The sequence below is a fragment of the Pungitius pungitius genome, chromosome 14 (genome assembly GCF_949316345.1).
Source record: "Pungitius pungitius chromosome 14, fPunPun2.1, whole genome shotgun sequence".
In the NCBI taxonomy this organism is placed as follows: domain Eukaryota; kingdom Metazoa; phylum Chordata; class Actinopteri; order Perciformes; family Gasterosteidae; genus Pungitius; species Pungitius pungitius.
In genome coordinates, this window is record NC_084913.1 from 11291405 (window position 1) to 11308315 (window position 16911).

At 44.4% G+C, this 16911-nt stretch overlaps 1 protein-coding gene across 3 annotated transcripts in view; it reads left to right on the forward strand.

The window, feature by feature from the left end:
* The window catches only part of fndc3ba (fibronectin type III domain containing 3Ba), a 73407-nt gene that overhangs the window by 4412 nt on the left and 52084 nt on the right, over positions 1 to 16911 (forward strand). For 2 of the 3 annotated variants that reach the window (XM_037485782.2, XM_062557135.1), the window contains exons 2-3: positions 13859 to 14004; positions 16078 to 16153. In XM_037485782.2, the coding sequence (XP_037341679.2) occupies positions 13888 to 14004; positions 16078 to 16153 (193 nt within the window). In that variant the 5' untranslated portion in view covers positions 13859 to 13887. Of the gene's footprint in view, positions 1 to 13858; positions 14005 to 15417; positions 15656 to 16077; positions 16154 to 16911 lie in introns of those variants that run through there. The other variant, XM_037485783.2, reaches the window with a different exon arrangement.

Below are 16911 nucleotides of genomic sequence, written 5' to 3' on the forward strand. Positions count from 1 at the left end.
CTTCTCTACTCCCTGTCTCCCTCATTGTCTTCTCTCCCCTCCTTTCTTCTGTGTCAATTCATAAAGTCTCAATTAAATCATTTGTTTCTGATCATAGTTTTATAGTAATATGATGTATTTTCAAGTGAACAGTGCCATTGTAAAAAGGCTCAGCATGTCAACAATTTTCCAAATAAATTTATTGCATTCATACATTTTCAACATTAGTTGCATCCAGCTTCTTCGATGTGAGGATCTTTTCCATTTATTTTTCTTGTTTATGTGGGAATATCTGTTGATTTCCAACTGAAGCAATCTGAAGATGTCCCGTTGGGCTTGAAAACTCCTTCTGCCTCCTTGTGTGTGTCGGGATGGACATATTTTGAGTTTTTTTAAGACTAGGGTAGTTTTGGCCTTACTTTTGTGTAGCCGAGTAGTAATGGAAAGTAATTAAAATAACTACGGAGATCTATAAAAATAAAGAGTTAGGACATCAGTAATAGTGCATTTACAGTGGAATATAATACATGCAGCATAGCCAAGACTTTGCCTTTCTCTATTGCTGATTTGGTGTCATTTAGAAGGTCTTGACAGCGCTGTATGGCACAGGAGAAGGCAGAGTGACATTTTCAGATTAGAGCAGCAGATGAGGAAATTAAAAGTGATGACAAATAGATAACGTGTTTGGAATCCAGTAATTAGGTCGCTGCCATTCGGTCAGGTTTAGTGCATAGATACGTACGTGGAGGAAAACGGTCCTGCTGTGCAGTTCTTGGGGAGAATCATCGATAGAAATAGCTCGTTAAAGAGTGTGTGCGTGTGTGCGTGTGTGCGTGTGTGCGTGTGTGTGTGTGTGTGTGTGTGTGTGTGTGTGTGTGCGAGAGAGGCAGAGGGAGTGTGTGTGCGTGGTCAGCTGGCTGAAGAGATCAAGCGTGCACCTGTACTCACACAGAGCACCAACCTAACACACATGCATGAAACAAACGCACACACACACACACACACACATAGTTAACTTTACGTGCCTGCATTAGCATGCCAGGCGAGTTGATTTTGGTAGTTGGCAGGCCCCTGGAAAGTTCCGCCGGTCGTTAACGGCTGTTTTTATGCCCGTCAGAGCGCCTCGAGTGTGTCTCCCGAGTGTCTCGAGTCAGCCGTGGGCTTGGGTTCATGCGCGTGGAACTGAATCCACAACCGGTTACACTCCTGATTGTTATTTGCCAACAATCGGAACTCTTGCACACATTTTTTTCTGTGGGTATGTAGTGTGTAGACGTGTGTGTGTGTGTGTGTGTGTGTGTGTTGTACCCCCCCCCCCCCCCCCCGCCTCCCTCCCCCACCTCCAAGGCATGCAGACACACTTCAACCCCGTCTCCCCCACCCGTCCCAGCAGCTCCACATACCTATCATTTCTCCTTCTGGTTAATTTGCTATTCACAGGCCATTACCACAAGGACAATCAATTTGGAAACGCTCGTGGACTTAATCCAAGCCATGTCATTCTGGGCAGTTTTCACAACCAGTCAGATTGCAGTTCAAAACCAGAAGGAAAATAGCTGAAGCTCCCAAAGCGCAGTTTCTACTGTAATGGCGTTGTGTATAAAAGAATGTTCACAAATACTCAACTCAATAATAGCTCATGAATACTGTACCTCATCATTAAAATGAGTGACCACTGCAGGCGGTAGGAAGTTGGCCACGTCACCTTACGAGTGCACCTGATGAGTCTTTGCAAGCATCGTTGTTTTAAAAAAAAAAGTTTAAAAAAAGAAGAAAATGCATTTGTGATTGATGCGGCTTGGTGTGGACATGCCCTCCACTATTTCCTCTCACTTCTCCCCTCCTTGCATCTCAAGCCTGGACCCCCCACAAATCACTAAAACATCCCAAACACACATCCACCCACACATACTCACACACCCTCACACACACACACACGCTGGCAGAAACACTCACACAACCACATCCCGAACCAGTGTGTGAAATCCTGAGGCTGATTGAGGAGGAGGAATGTGACCTTGTGACCCCAGGCTGTGGGGAGGGCTGTTATATATGTATGTGTGTGTGTGTGTGTGTGTGTTTGATGTTAGGGAGCAAGTGATTGTATGTACACTTTCCTCTGGTTGCTATTGCCATTCAATTTCTTTAGCTCCATTAAGTTTTCTTTTAACGGATTAAATATTGCGCTATACACACGCACACAAACACACATTCATAAACAATCTTGAGTCATGGAATGAGTTCTATGAAGTGCCATTCATCCATTCATGATTTTGCTCTGTTTTGTGTGTGTGCGCAGACTCCGACTCCGTCTGTGAGAGAGGAGGCAGGTTTCTCATGAAGGTGTGACTAAATTGTCTTTCTCTCTTAGTACCCACGCACACTCACCCACTGTGCAAGCTTTTTCATGAGCCATAAAACTGAAATACTGACTGTCTCTTTGTAATTTGTCTCCGTCTACGTGCTTGTCCATTCACGAATGTGTGTGTGTGAGAGAGAGAGAGAGAGATAGATGGAGGGAGAGGGAGGAGAATTCACTTCTTGACTTGGCATAGCTGTCTTAATCAAGACTCATGGCATGCGGCCCTGATGGGATTGGGCCTTGGGGGCAGAGACGTGCTGTGTGTGTGTGCAGGCCTGGACGGCAGCAGGTCCACTGGCAGGGAATGTGGGCCCATTGTCCGGACCCCGTGGTTGTCTACCTTCACTCCACCTTCTTACCAGCCACTTGTAACACAGAGCTGATTATGGTGGTTGTAGGTCACAGTATTTGAAATAAGCGTAATAAGTGAGTTTTCTGATTGATCGTGTAATCTAATTTCGTGTTTTCTTAAACTACTATTCTATTTAGCAGAGAATAAGACAAAGAAAAGCATCATTTGTTATATGTTAGGTACACAAAGCCATCACATTTAGGCAATTTTGCAACTGTAGTGTGACTTTCTTTTGTAACATTTGTGTTACTCTCTGCCAATAAAACACATTTTAATCCATCATACTGTAAAAGATTATTCATACTAAGTTGATTTGATTGAATTCAATTCCTCTAAAAACAAACTTTTCAGATAAAACAGTCACGTAAGACACGTCCATCTTTACACCTTTCTCGCCGTCCTTCTGGACACATACAGTAACAGTCAAAAGTTTGGACACACTTTCCCAGAATGAAGTGTGTCAAAACCTTTTGACTGTACAGAATTGTGTGTTAACACACACACTCTCAAAACAAACACAGACTAAATACTGTGTCCGGAGCCTGATCCCTGAGTCTCTTTCTGTGGCATGAATGTGGGTTTTGGGGTTTTGACTCCAGGGGCCCTTTAGCTCAGATGTCTATTGTGGATTGTACATAAAAGTTTTCCCTTGGTTAAAGACAAAAAAAATAATTCTGTGCTACCAGAAGCCAAACCATACACTGAACATGCTGAATATGCATGTGACTGTCCGTCATGAGGAACTGTTAAGTGACATTTCGGTGCTTTTCGGTGGAACTGACGGTTTACCAGCTGGAGTGCATTGCTGGAATAAGTGTCTGCTGCTTGCCAACTGGGACACAATGTATTGTGTGTACATATGACTATATACGTGTGTGTTTCTTTGTAATGGAGTTCAAGCACACAATTGGTGTGTTTGTGTGCGCGCACGCCTTTGTGCCGATGTGCGCAGCGGGGAGGAAGTCGCTGTGTTTGTTTAAACTAAGCACGCTCAGCCATGTGGGACAATTTAGCGGGAATGAGAACCCTGGCCCCTCCCCCTCTACTCCCCCCCATCACCAACCTCCTCCCCCACCCTGCCCCCAGAACCTTCTGAATGGGCGGCTGTCTTTTGAAGGCCGAGGGTATTTCTGGGAAGCCGGGCCGGCAGTGTGTTGGGGTGAGGATGGGGGGGGGGGACCAGGTTAAGGTTAGATTTGGGACAGATAGATGGATTTATACTTCATGGGGGGAGGTTATTATTTTCTGACTTAAAATACAATAGCAGAGGAGGAGATGACAGAGCAGAGGAAATCAAAGTGTAACTAATGTTCATTGGTCACTGTTTTTTTCTTGTAAAAAGCATGCAACCACCAAAGTTACACACAACGCAGCCCCTGCCTTATCTGAGTCTAAAAAAAGGATCCCGCTCTGCGGGCAGGTCCGTCCTTAGGGCTGTATCACGTGGAACAAACTGCTTTACACAGCAATAGGAAGGAAGGAAATACTCAAGAGGAGGTGGCGTGTGAGGACACATGGAGAAGGCGTGAATGAGAATGTGGACTTGATGCAGCTCTGGTGCCGTGTAATGTCATGCTAGAACAACATTGTCATGTCTGTCATGCAAACGGATGTCAGATGCACATGTGAAGCCTCCTGAGAGCCCACAGCGTTCATCATTTTGGGATTATGTGTGTGCGCATTTAAGAAGGACAAAAAGGACAGACGAAGAGAGAATATTTGAACCCGACTTGAGTTCACCTTTTTTTTTTTATCTCTCCATGGTTACAAGAATTACCTTGAAGGAACAAGTTGTTCTGAGACACAGGTAAAGAATAAATGACTCCAGGACTGTATAGTTTTCTCCCATATTCCTGTTCCATTGTATTTCTACCTTTGTTATCAAGCTTGTATATCCCAGCTGCATGCACATCTTTTTGCTCAATAGGTTAAAGGTCAGTCGGATTGGTGGCGCCTGCAAGAAATGGTTTTGGTGCTCAATACATACAACTATTCAAAAATCTTTAATTGTGAGTTGAAATTATACTATATATAAATTAACAACCCTATTCAGGAATATTAGCAAATGTGCCACGCGAAGACAGAGCCCAGAAGGACTGGTGTGTGCCCCCGCCCCCCCCCCCCCCCCCCCATCCTGTCACACACCACCAGTCAGCCCAACTCAGCCTTTGGTCTCCTGGCTTGTCGAACCGGCCTCCCTGTGTGTGGCCAGACTGAGCCTTGGAGATCCAGGGCGTTAGGGAAGGGTTTGCTGGGAGCACTTCTTGGTCTCAGTGCTCCTCGCGTGGCTGCAGAGCGCTCAGCCCTCACTCTTATCTAGATCGATGGGGAGAAGTCTGAGCTGTGGAGAGAGAGAGAGAGAGAGAGAGAGACTTGAAGGAGGGAGAGGAAAGGGGAGAAGAAAAGTCTGGAAGCACTGACATGAAAAAGAGTGACTCATGTTCATGTGTTTGTGGGAGAATAGCCACTTCCTCTGTATTTAATACAAACACCAACAAACAGCCTTTTTTTTTCATCAAGCCAGTCTGGCGTTGTGACCCGACCAATGAAGAGCTTGGTAGTGCCACTCATGAAGTTGCCAGAGATGTTACAGACCTTGATGAGGCCTTGATATAAGTACAGGACAATCGGTTTGAATGATGAGGATTTTGGCCACAGTGGATTTATGTTTGTGTGTGTGTGTCTGTGTGTGTGTGCGTTTAGGATCACCAGTTTGTAGAAACAGGCCTTCATCTGCAAATGAAAGGAAGTAAAGAATGCGGGTCTGGCCGTCTTAGCTGATGTTATTGGTCCATGCCTGTGACTGGCATCAACTGCCACACAAGGACTAACATCATTTCCCTGTGAAAGCCTTCTGTTCCATCTTCTTTTCTCACACAAAGGACGTGTGATGTGTAGGTCTCGTCTTTCGCTGCTCTCCCGTCCTCCGGGAGTTACGCCGCTGCTACGTGGCTACGTGGCTACGTGGCAATCATTGGTCTGTCAAAACCTCTGCTGTGGGTTTCACTGCCTGCTGGCCCCCGGCCCAACACATACACAGGCGCACGCACACACACACACACACACACACCTACACAAACACACATGGCCGGCCCACAGGCGTACAGCTGCAGGAGGGAGGGCCTACTGGCAGTCCCAGACATCTGCTGGAGCTAGCCGCGCTTTCCTAATGTGAAGCTAACGGCTACCGCAGGACTCCCAGTGCAACACAGAGTCGATTGTGACCCTTTCATGAACAGCCGGGGCAGAAAGTGGCAAGCATGTTTCAAACTGTTCATTTGCAGGACTCATTCAATTTATACACACACACACACACACACACATTCTTGCTCACTGCCTGCTGTCTACGGTATGACAGGCAGGACTAATGTTTGTTCTGGAGCAATAACACAATTAGGATTCCACACATTTCTTTCTCCACACACACACTCAACGTGCAGCCCCCACTCCTCCCTCATTTTCTCCCTTCTCCTCTTTCCTCTCGCATTTTTCTTTGCCTCTTCTGTCCCTTTCCCTCCTCAGGTAACAGATTGCTGAATTCTGCCACGTCCAGAAAGGCAACAGATGCTATTGATTTAATAACACCAAATTGCTATGTTTTTGACAAAACTACAGAGCTGTCCAAGTCACGTGTGTGTTTGTGTGTGTGTGTGTGTGTGTGTGCGTGTGTGTGTGTGTGTGTGTGTGTACTCTTATATTTGGCACAGTTCTCTTATTCGGTCCACTGCTCTTCCGCTTCGGGTCCGATGCAGGTGATCTTCCACCATAAACCAATTAACCTTTTCCTCCTTGCCTCGCTCAAACACACACACACACACACACTGAAACTGCACACCCTCAGCTCCTGAACTTGGTGTAAAATAGCCATTTCCTCTTTTTTTTGTTAACAAGGAAAGCTGATGCCTCAACCCCCTCCTTGTGCCCCTCTTCTCAATTTCTCTCCTCTGTCTCCTTTTCTTTCTCTGCAGGCCCTCCTCCGTCTCTTCACATTTCTTTCTCTCTGACCCCCTTTTGTGTTTCTGTGTGTGGAAGGTGTTGTCTTGATCCTGCGTGTGTGTGTGTGTGTGTGGAAGTAAAATTATGTAACTGTAGTCTCTCCCTGGGAACGGGCCACTACTTCTTTGAGCTCCGCTTTGACTTCCTCCCGCCCACTGCCTCAGCAACAGCCTATAAAGGGAGCCCTCGGCTTCCCGTCAGCCAGTGGGAGAGGGCAGCTGTGTTTTGACAGGCCAGCGGAATGTGAGGAAGGCGGTGCTCTTCCAGGAAGTGGATGGCAATAGTCAGATCCCAGAGACTTTGGCCAAGCCACTTATTTGGCACACTGAGCGAGATACTCATGCAAATGCACTAAACTGTGTTTATGAACTTTGTGTTACAAAACAAAGCGCCAAAGATGGACATTCTGTTGTTGTGTTGAGAAAAAGAAGAGATGGAGAGGCAACCCAATTAGTACCTTGATCTTAAAGAGTCTCAGAAGGAGAGCGGAGGCTCACCTGATGTCAGTGGCTCACCTGTCTCTGGAAACCATGCAGTCCCGATGAGAGGATTGTGTGTGTGTGTGTGTGTGTGGACGGAGGAGAGAAGTGCTGAGCCTGTCGTTTAGAAGGCTGAGTCCTGACTTGTCAACGCTCCGGCTGCACACAATGATCTGCAGAATGACATCTAGAGGAAACAGGAAAACATGGAGACAAGAGGAAAGAGACAATAAAAGGGGAAAGTGATTCTATGAAAGGTGTAATCCAGGAAGAGAATGAATTCATACTGATCTTCTTATACCACCTAACTAGGAATTTACAAAATGTAGCATGACAGCAAAACGTTTCATCAGCCACTAAAAACAATATTCAGAGATTTCCTGGGCATTCGAGCACTAACTGCGTGTTGTTAATGGCACCTCATCTGCCTTGAGTTATGCACAAGATGCAGGCAACTAACCGCGGTTTAGCCTTGCATTCTCAAAAAGTAAAGATATCTAATTCATTCAGGGAATGTGGGACGTGGCGATGGTAAAACTTCCAAAACTGCAACCTTGTTGTGATTAGGATAACAGTGGATGGCAGCAAAAGACCTGTGGCGAGTAAGTGATGATTGATCCCAGACTGCTGGGGGAAATTCTCCGATCTGAATTATATTTGCATTGACATGTTCGTCCTTTGCAAACATCCCCACTTTGGGAGGTCTGCGATAGTGATGGATCAGACATACTCCACTTCACCTTGTTTTTGTACAGGTGTCCTTGAGAGAAACAATGGAGACATAATTGCTAAAGCGAACACATTTATTTTACCCTACCTTGAGGGATTGAGTTGTTAGGGTGACTAGTGTTTATAGCCAGAGATGATGACATGATTGATCCATGCTGCATTCAGAAGATCAGCAATGCTTAGCAGCCTTTTTGGAGTTCTGTGGCATTAAGTCGACGTGGCTCCATTCAAAGTTTAACAGAGACAAATTGAAAGTGATTAGAAAGCCATAAACATCAGCTGGGTAGCTGAGGCTCATTATTTACCATCAGATGTGGTTTCTTGAGGAGTTGGATCTCATCTGTTTGGGGGGGGGGTGCTTGAAGGGCAGCTTGTTAGTACAAGGTTTGCAGACGGAACGTGTGCGTTTTGTATGTGTCCATTGCATTCCACTCCACCCGTTCCTAGTTCTTCTTCGTGGATGACATATCATTACCGCAATTACAGGGCAGGAAGACGGGGACCATGCACACACACACACACACACACACGCACACACTGAGGCGTGCACACAAACCTGCACAAACGTCTGCACACACATTTTCAAGCCAAATGCATGGAGGCAAATTGTGGAATAAGCTGAAAATCTGATTTTTGCTTCAGAAACTTTGCCTCTTTCAGCCTGTCAATGTAGACCCCTTTTCTCTCTCTCTCACTCTCTCACACACACACACACACACACACACAGTCTGCATATGTGCGGAAAGCTGCCAGCCGACGTGGGAACCCGAAGGTTCCATTTTTTATAAATCCACTCTCTGTCTTTCCCAAATGTGTGTGTGTGTGTGTTCATGCTCCCCTCGGAGTGAGCACACGCACAACATTCCTCTTTGCCTTCCCCCCCACTTGCCCTCCCTTTTTTTTTTGCATCTCCCCTTTCTTCACCCCACCTCTCTTTCTATCTCTTCTGGTAAAAAGGTATTGTGTGTGTGTGTGTGAGAGAAAGAGAGAGCAGGTCTCTCCTAGGCTGAATACCTTTTGTAAAAGGACCTGGGGTTGAATGGGAGTGGTGTTGGTGGCAGTTTCCCACCATATTTCGAAGCTACCCCCCATCCCTCTTGCTCCAAACACGCACCCACATGCACGCACAAACACTTATGCGTTAAATGCCAGCACAGATTAAAGTTGTCATTTGATAAAATGGATTTAAAAGGACTTCAGGATCAATGTCAGTTTGGCGCAAACTGTGTACACGTGTATAAATGCTAGTGTGTGTGTGTGTGTGCGCACGGCAGTGAATGGATACCTATTGAGTCGAGGCAGGGACACCTGAGAGCATTCCTTGCTGCAGAATGAAGAAGCGGATACCTACACCTATGTTTCTGTTATCCCTCTCCTTCTGTGTTGGGACATTTGAATGCACAAAAGAAATCCGGTATACCGATGTTATTTTAGTGTCTAAAATTCTCCATCAATACAAGAAGCAAACGTATAATGAGCAGGCTTTATTCATATTAGGCCTGGGTTCCTCTGTCATGCTCATAACTATTGCACCACAGAATTCCAGAGAAACACCTTCGTAACAAAGAGTTCAGTTTCAATTCTTTCTCTTGTTTCTCTTTTTTTTGTTGGGAGCAATTATGTTTCCCTTCTGTGATTTAATCGCAACGGTTTCTGCTATTTAAAGATGGCCAGTGTGTAGGATTCTTTAACAGTTCAGGAGTCCAAACTCCACCCCAGTATTTAGCAGCCCAATGACAACTACTACCTTAGTTGCAGGGCAGTTTTTCTGTGGTAGGAATCAAGAAACCAAAATCACAACCAGCTTTTAGTTCCTGAAAGTGTTCCCAAATTCCCTGGAAAAGTTGTGATGAATAAAATGGTCTCTGTTGGTGGATATTGGTACAATATGTCCTGGTTTCTGCGCTACAGACATTTTTGTTATTAAATTAATATTATTGATTCCATCAGCCTCAGCTGTGTCAAGTGTGCACATTCTTTGTCTGTTGGCAGCCACGACGGCTTCTCTCTAGTGTGAGTGGCCGGGACAAGGCAGCCTGAAGCCGTGATCACTCCCAAAGGTTTCCATTATATAGAGACGACTGAGCCTCTTACGCCTGTAGTTAACAGCGCAGGAAAATACAAACTAACAGCGTCAGACACGCCAGGGCACTTACTCAGCAGTGCTCTGACGAACACCAGGACACCTCTCACTCTGATCTCCTCTGTTCGCAAGACTCAAAGAGCAGCGGTTGACATGTACGGCCAATTAGCTAGTGTTAGCCTTATATAACCGTGTGGCTTCTCTCGTTGTGCTGGTGGAAAACGCATGCGGTCACAGGGTTTTGATTTCCTTATGACAGCAACTAAATCTCAGTGGTTGAAAGAAGAAGCGGGAACATGTGATCAGTTTCACACTTCTTGACGGAGTTTTATCTTCTCAATAATTGATTCATGTGCAGAAAAAGAGAAGTACAAGCTGGTAAGAGAGCACATGAGATCATTTTGGTTTGATATATATACCTTTTTTTTGTATCTTCATCTTCATCTTTTTCCTTTTGGCGTGTGTTGTATGTGTGTGTGTGTGTGGCAGGGGCAGAGAGAGAGAGAGAGAGAGAGAGGTTTGAAGCAGGCGACTGGATGTCAGTCAGACAGTCTGTTAGGTGGTTGTGAATATCCATTATGCATCATCAGGATGGACAAACTGGAGTCACCGGGCGTGTGTGTGAATGATGAACGGCTGCATGAGTAATGACTGTTGTGTTATGAGGTTAGAACTGCCCCTGAACATCCACAGCTGTGTGTGTGTGTGTTTGTATGTGTGTGTGTTGCATCTCTGTGTGGGTTTTAGTCTATGCATCTTTTATGTTAGAGAGGCAGTTTCCATGCTTACACAGGGCTTTCTGTCTAATGACACAGACACGTGCACACGCACACAAAAACATTCATGCACCCAGACAAGTGGGGGATTGTCTTCTGTATTCAACATGGAATTTTTTTAATTTAACATTTTATCCCTACTGGGAATCGACACCTTATTCCTCCCACATTCCACAGGGCAACGGAAACCAGTGTGTGTGTGTGTAATTTTGGGTGTCCGTGCATGCTGATTTCTGAGGCTATCAACAGCACCATCCATCTGGTAATGATTCCATTGGAAAACAAATTCATTGATACATTAACATTCTGGCTATTCACATTATATCCTGTAGAAACCAGCAACTGCAAAAAAACATGACCATTTCTGCTACCAATTTACTTGCATCACCACATGACTAGTCTAACAATCCCCAAGAAAGAAAAACCTGACATCAGTTGACGGATGGATGTTCATATTTTTATTTGAACCTGCTTCTGCACTGTGTAATTTCACACATCAGTTGCTCCAAATTGCACTGAAAGGTTAGCATTTACATTCAGAGGACGCCAATGCATTAAATGATATAACGAGACAGTGTGTTTATCTACAAGGCCACTCTAGAAATACTTTGACACACTGTGAGATATGCTTATTCGTGAGTGAGGAGATTGATGCCCCTGAAGTCTGTGCGGAAAAGCTATATCCAGCAACGGGTTAGCTTAGCATAAAGACTGAAACCAGGGGCGCTTTGGGTCAGGCTCGAAAAAATAATGATGATTGCGAAGATCGCTCTTTAAACGAGCCAAAAGTCACTGTGACCCACTCACACTAAGTGCTGCGATGCTATTTATTATATATGACGCTGTCTGCAGAGTGGCTAACGAAATGCAGCGATGGAGCTCTGCAAGCTGCAAACAGCTGTTGTGCCGCCCTTTGCTTATTTTGACAGAGAATCATTCACGGATTAAAGATATTTAGCGCTTATATGAGCAGTCTAATTACGGCGGCCTATTCTTTGGTTTGAAAAGAGAAGCCTCGTGTTGCTGCTGTGGTTTCCAGTTCCAGAAAAGACTTCCTGCACCAGCGTTGCTTTAACGTCATACAAATAGCGTGCGCTGTTGGAATCTCATTTACAAGTTGAGGCTGAAGTGTATTCATTACTGAAAAGATTGTAAGAAAATAATGAATATCTTCAGGAAATTAGGGTCTATTTTAGGAAGGCAGGGTTATTGGAAGAGACTTGTCTTGGTCCGTCCTCGTCCTCATTCGCTTTCCACGTATCGTATAAATCATATAAAGCCCTCCTCTCTTCTCTGTCTCGCTTCGCTCTTTTTCCTGGCAAAGTTGAGAGTGGTGTTACCATCTGTCTGTGATGTGTCCTGGACACAACTATGTGTGTGTGTGTGTGTGTGTGTGTTTGAGGCAGGATGGCCAGGCTGAACTGGGGATGGGGCTCAGATGGAGAAAGAGGGATAGTTTAAGACTGAAAAGAAGAAAGATAAGAGAGAGGCTTGAAAGACTGAGTGATGTGTGAGTCTGTTTATGTTGTAGCAGTATGAACCACAGCTGTGATCTACGAGCCCTTTCAAAGGCCGCGTCAGTGCTAGATGACGACCAGCTGAAAGAAAAGACACACAGGGACACACGGCCGTTTTAGGAGGAATGCTACATGGGTATGGCTAATGTGCATTGCTGGACTAGAAATTAATTTCAGTGATGTGTCTTTACTAAAATGAAAAGCCTATCACTAATGCGTGCTGTATATGTCTGTTTCTGTGAGGTCCATTTGTCGCCAGCTCTTTTTGGGTTGATTTTCTTTCACCAGAGTTTAATTGAAACACCCACGTCATTCCGTAATCTGCGTTCACATAGGTGTCGAGTTAGCTATTCCGGAACATTTGGGGTTGACGTCCTTTGTGTGTCTGCTTTATAGGCGTGTATCGCCCCAGGACACAGCGTTTATATCACCGCTGACGTAAGTGTAGGGAAGCTTCAGCGTGTATGTGTGTGAGCCCATGCATTATACCTGATTGAGTTTGAGGTTAGCAGCTTGGGTAAAATCGCTGTTCAGGGTTGTTTTTTTCCCTGTAGCCAAAGTGGGAGAAGCCTTGTATTCTCCACTCAGGTTGAAGGGCCTTAGTGGTTTTTATTTTGTTAACACAATTGTGCATTTTGGGAGTTACTGTCCTATTGTGGCAGAATAGAAACAATATCCACATTAAGCGTTGCGGGTTACTCCAAAGAGCCCAGAGGGCCCTGGACAACATCCTATATGGACCACTGATCTGCTTTTGTGCTGCATCTTCAATGCTAATAGCAGGTGCTGTCCCTATTCACATATTAATTCTAAGATCACATTTATCCAATGTTTATCTTATTTATTGATCCTTCAAGCAGGATATCCACTGCAATCCCTCCCTGAGACTTTTGTTTGTGATGAAGTGCCCTGACTTAGTCTCTGACTCTCTGTTTTACCCAGCCCTTTTCATCTTTTTCTTTTATGCAGACAAGATTTGACTTGTTGCATAATATCAAAGCTGATATGTCTGTACAAAGGCAGTATAGTAGGAGAATATTAGGAAATATGAATGTTAGTCTGTTACCAATTCAGTATGGATGTAATGGCTTCTGTCTTTCTTTGTTTCTATTTGTTTTCCTATTAGGACACAATGTTATTCTCTTTTTTGTTGTTGAGTGGATCTTTCTCTCTCATTGTTCTGCTTCTGAGCACCTTTCTTACTTTCTTAGAATACTATCTAAAGTAAACCCAATGAAAACAGACACGACACACAATGTGTTATATACAGTTAGATTTGGTTTCATGCAGACTGCTCACTCCAGCTTTATACTTATTCTCTCCTGAAAATGTGTCCAACGTGATGTTAAATGTAAGCTTATAAAGTCATATTTCATTATACTGTAACCTCTGGATAAAAGTTTGAACTTCACCAGACTGATAAGATGATTCTTAATGTTTTACTATCGTGGTGTTTTTTGTGATGTCTCGAACCCAGTCAGAGAAATCCCCATATCCCTCATCTGTTTTTTACTCATAATGTAAAATAAACACTGTCAATGAGCCGTGTTCCTCATTATCTCTTTTTCTCTCTGTGCTTTCCCAGGTAGGGCAGTTCAGTGAATTTCTCCATGAATGTACGTCACAATGATGATGACAGACCAGATTCCGCTGGACTTGGCTCCGCCTCCCCTCCTGAACGGGGAGGTCCCTCTCATGTCTCACATGGTTAACGGGGACGCAGCACAACAGGTAAACACTCACATACACGTCTGTCATTTGCATTGTGTCATCCTGGAAGAATGACCATCACCTCTCCACGCTCCTCTGGACCGATGCATGCAGAAATACGGTCGTGCAAGCTCTCTTTGTTGTCGTTTTGTCACATGGCTCATGGGTTGTTGCCGCGGGCAATGAACAGCGGCCATGCTGTTACTGTGTTACTGGGCACAAAAATAAATAAAGACGCATGCAGGATTGAATTATTCAATCTGAAAGATATCTGGCTCAAACGGCGTTTAGTTGGGAAAAGGATTGGACTTCTTATCAGAATCCGCAGAGCCAACTGGATCGCCTTCAAAGTGCAAGACCCCGACCGACCTCGGCACAGGGCAGATGAGGGGACCGACGTGATCCGAGCATCACAGTTAATGACCGTGGTTGATTCCTGTGGCCGCGGGTGTTTTTTCACACTGTGCGCATTGTGTAGATGAGAGATGACGGTGGTGTTTATGCGCCGTCCCCGGCCTGTTGCCCCACAGCCCAAAGGAAGCGCGGTGGGCGGGTCTTGGCTGCGGCACATAACAGTTAGGGGGGGCTTTGGCTGTAACACACAGTAGTTAGGGAGCTCTTTCTATTATTGTGACACCCTGCAGTTTAACCTCGTTTCCCAGTGTGGAATCAGGATTCTAGACCGATGGTTATAAAGATTTGAACCTGCATCTGCGTATGTCCCTGTTTGTGTTTATTTGTTTGTTTTGTAGTCGGTGTTACAGTGTGTGTGTGTGTTTCTTTTACACTCATGGCGTCTGTGTTGAGTCTGAGTACAGACTCTTTGTTTGTGTTTGTCTGCTCTCTGGTCTATATCAGCTTTCCTGTCTGTCTCTCTGTGTCTACCTGCCCACATCTGCATGTCTGTTTATCGATGTGTTCCTTCAGTGCATGCAAGCGTGTTATTCTACAGTTTTTAATTAAGAAAGGTTCAAGCTATTTGTAGCTCAATGGAATTTCCCCTCACAAGTTTGTTTCAATTTCCTTTCTGCATTTTTAACTTGTTTTTAATTATTTGCTATTATCTGCTATTATTACAGTTGTTATAGTTTCTCTCATATGACATAGTAAAAAGTAAAAATTATTTGGTTTGTTTCCAACCTAATACAGAACGGGTTTACTCAACCATTGACTGACTGGACCATTATAACTTCTGAGACTTAAACAAAACAAATACTTTACATCACTATTTCACAATGTACATTATTCTCTGTGACTACTACAGTCTCATCTTTTGCTGGTGTCATACTGATAGACATGCACACACTCACTCCACACACAACTAACCACATGGTCTCATATGGGGGTTTTCTCAAGGAAATATGGATCGCCCTGTACTATGCTGGGGTTCCCATAGCAACAACAGCCGCTGCAGCAGACAGAGCAGGAAGTGTGTGTATGTGTGTGTCTGAGGGAGAGGAGCAGGTTAGCGCTGAGATGGGAGAGCATGCAGACACCACAGGAGGAGCGCAGGCTTTGAGGATTTTACGAGGGCACACCTGTAGAGCATAGACGGGGCTGTAGATGCATGTGTGCGTGGATACGTGTACGCGTATGTGTAATGGAGGGTCACCTGTTTCATGTCTACAGCCATATATGCACTCTCAACAATCTGTATGCGGAGAATATGACGGTAAGGTGCATGCACACTCCCTTTCTGCATATTCAGCAGAAACACTAGGAAATAAAAACAGTGTCGCACATTTTGGCTTCTTGGTGTGTGTGTGTGTGTGTGCAACCAGTCTGTATGTTTAATTGGGATGTATACATCACCCTGTGTCTGCACTGGTTTCATTGGTGTCCTGCCAGTGAGTGTGGTTAAAAGAGGTCAGGATTTGTGAGACAGCAGCATTGTCTCCTTATTAGCTTACCTAACACTCTGTGTCCGCACAATGCTTATGAAGTGTTATGTCATTTCTGCAGATCTATTGTTTATGATTGTTGAAGGTGTATGTATCCATTATGCCAATATGTACAACAGAAAGCACAGGCCAGATACATAGAAAGGGAACATAAATGAAACTGTGTTGTTTTGTGTACTTGTTGTTGGTACAGGTGATCCTTGTGCAGGTGAACCCGGGAGAGACCTTTACCATCCGGGCAGAGGACGGCTCACTGCAATGCATCCAGGGTCAGTCCATTTGATTTACTCTTTTATTACATAATCATATTAACGTGTGGCCTTTGGGGCTGCGCTGAGGTGTGTCACTTGAGGCGGGGTATTTCCCATCAGTTGAAGGACATGCTGGCTGCACATGATGTTTGTGGGTTGAAACTCCACGCACTATATCTCAACAACAAAAAGATAACAACTTGACCATAAGGGAAATGTCTTCCCAAAGCAGTTAAAGATTTTCCATCTCCTCCTATGTAGTCATTGGGATTTTTATTACGGTTTGTTATAAAAATGGGGACTTGGAACTAGCTTACTATATGCAAACCACACTGGGGATTGCGGTGGGAATTTCCTTTATTCGTAGAAGTTAAATCAATTAGGTTGCTCTCAAACCTAGGACCTTGACCATTGGCACATTAATCAAATTCATCAAGTTAGTTCTTACAACTGCTTTATAGCAGTATTGTGTTTCCCATCCCAAGCAAGACTCTACACTAAAGATTTATTCCTTTAGAAAATGGTAAGTGGAAATGTTTTAATGTTATATATGTTGTTTTATATTTAATGAATGGTAGAAATAAACAAAGTGTGTGTGTGTATATATATAATATATATATTATATATAATGTATATACCACTGTACTGTATCTTTTGTATCTATTTGTTCAGAATGGTGTACACAATCGTCTTTTAATTGTGGTCTTTTAGTCAAAGGCTGCACTAGGGTTAATGCGTCTGCGCCCTTTATCTTCAAATTCAATAGGACAGGGCAG